The sequence below is a fragment of the Microtus ochrogaster genome, chromosome 19 (assembly GCF_000317375.1).
Source record: "Microtus ochrogaster isolate Prairie Vole_2 chromosome 19, MicOch1.0, whole genome shotgun sequence".
NCBI lineage: Eukaryota > Metazoa > Chordata > Mammalia > Rodentia > Cricetidae > Microtus > Microtus ochrogaster.
In genome coordinates, this window is record NC_022021.1 from 4,517,790 (window position 1) to 4,519,434 (window position 1,645).

The following is a 1,645-nucleotide window of genomic DNA, read 5'->3' on the forward strand; positions in this document are numbered from 1 at the left end:
GAGGGAGGGAGGGAAAGAGGGAGGGAGGGAAAGAGGGAAGAAGAAAATTCCAGCCTTTGTTCTGTACTCATGTTAAGACTTTATATTACAGTTAAAATTCATTCAACTCTGCAAACTTGGCTCTTTTATAATTTGATGAGAAGGGATGGGGAGTGGGGTCCACTATGTAACTGTGTAGGAACACTAACCATCCAATATTTCACAGATTTGGTTGACTTTTATGAGATGTTTCAACTACCCAGTCAGAGAAAACACCATAAAGCTTACGATTGTTTGGTTCACCCTGTCTTTTGGGTAAGTGACATTTAAATTCTCAGTGGACAAAATCAACTGTCACATTGTGACTCCCAGTTGTGTCTTTGTCTTTTCTCTCTCTGTCTCTCTGTCTCTCTCTGTCTCTCTGTCTCTCTCTGTCTCTCTCTGTCTCTCTCTCTCTCTCTCTCTCTCTCTCTCTCTCTCTCTCTCTGTCTCTCTCTCTCTCTCTCAAGGCCTGGTAGGGTCCAGTATTAACCACACAGGTTCCCTCTCTCAGTGTCTGTAAACTTCAGCAAACACTGCCTACTGTTAGCAAGGTGTGATGAAGGGAAAGGGAACGTTCTGGGCAGGGATCCTGGGAGCTCATTCTGTGCAGCTTGGTTAGCCATGGGACTTCATTCTCCATTTCTAGGTTGGGAGGCTTAGAGTTAGAGGCATAGCTCAGTAGGATAGCACTTGCCAGGCAGGTGTGAGGCCGTGGGTGCCATCCCTAGTTCTGGGGGCTAGGAGAAGGGAGGCATGTCAAGTAAGCGCTCCCAACTTCTGAACTGTCAATTACTGTGTGATGATTTGTTCAAATGTTTCAAGGTGACCGTCGTAGCTGAAAGTGTTTCTAAAAGCCACTGCCACCCTGGTATGTCAGGAGCCTGGTGTGGCCTTGTGTGCACTGTTAAAAACACATGTTTTTTTCGCCTTTGCAGGTACTATGGATTGTCGGTTTGGTTCCCTGATGTCATTAAACATCTGCAGTCTGACGAATATGCCCTGCTAACGAAAAACGTGCAAAAAGATAAATACGCAAACTTCAGCATCAACTTCACCATGGAGAACCAGATCCACACTGGAATGGAGTATGACAATGGCAGGTCGGGAAACTTTGACATAATTTAATGCGCTAGCTACTCACAAACACTGGCTTTGTAGTGGTGTACAGTTACTAATAACCAACACCTGTGGGGTTCTCAATTGCATTGTTAGTTACTTGAGGATGTATTTTAATCATTGAAAGTCTACTTTCAAGAGATGCAGTTCAGTTACTTCAAACTACTTCAGAGCTGGCGTTGAATCAATCATGTGCCTCTTGGAATTTAAATAAAATGCAACAATGGAAGCACTTCTGAAACCATGTTGCTTCCTAAAGGGCTGTGAAGACAGCGGAGGGTTAGCGAGGACGAGCACAGGACCAGGCTACTTCTTAGCGTTAGGTGAGACAGGAGCTCGGGGCGTGAGTCTGCTTCATCTTTTCAGAGAGAAAAACAGATGGACAAGGGCACCATGGTCATGTCTGAATCATCTGAGCAGAAACCACTGATATGAACCCATAGGAGCTCATCATGTTTAGAGAATTGTCTTAATTTTTAGAATGATTTTTTTTTTTTTTTTTTTTTTT

The 1,645-nt window shown here is 43.9% G+C and overlaps 1 protein-coding gene across 2 annotated transcripts in view; it reads left to right on the forward strand.

The window, feature by feature from the left end:
- Sv2c (synaptic vesicle glycoprotein 2C) overlaps nucleotides 1–1,645 on the forward strand; it is a 188,261-nt gene that overhangs the window by 158,065 nt on the left and 28,551 nt on the right. For both annotated transcript variants that reach the window (XM_005356459.3, XM_026783699.1), the window contains exons 8-9: nucleotides 206–294; nucleotides 957–1,121. In XM_005356459.3, the coding sequence (XP_005356516.1) occupies nucleotides 206–294; nucleotides 957–1,121 (254 nt within the window). The remainder of the gene's footprint in view (nucleotides 1–205; nucleotides 295–956; nucleotides 1,122–1,645) is intronic.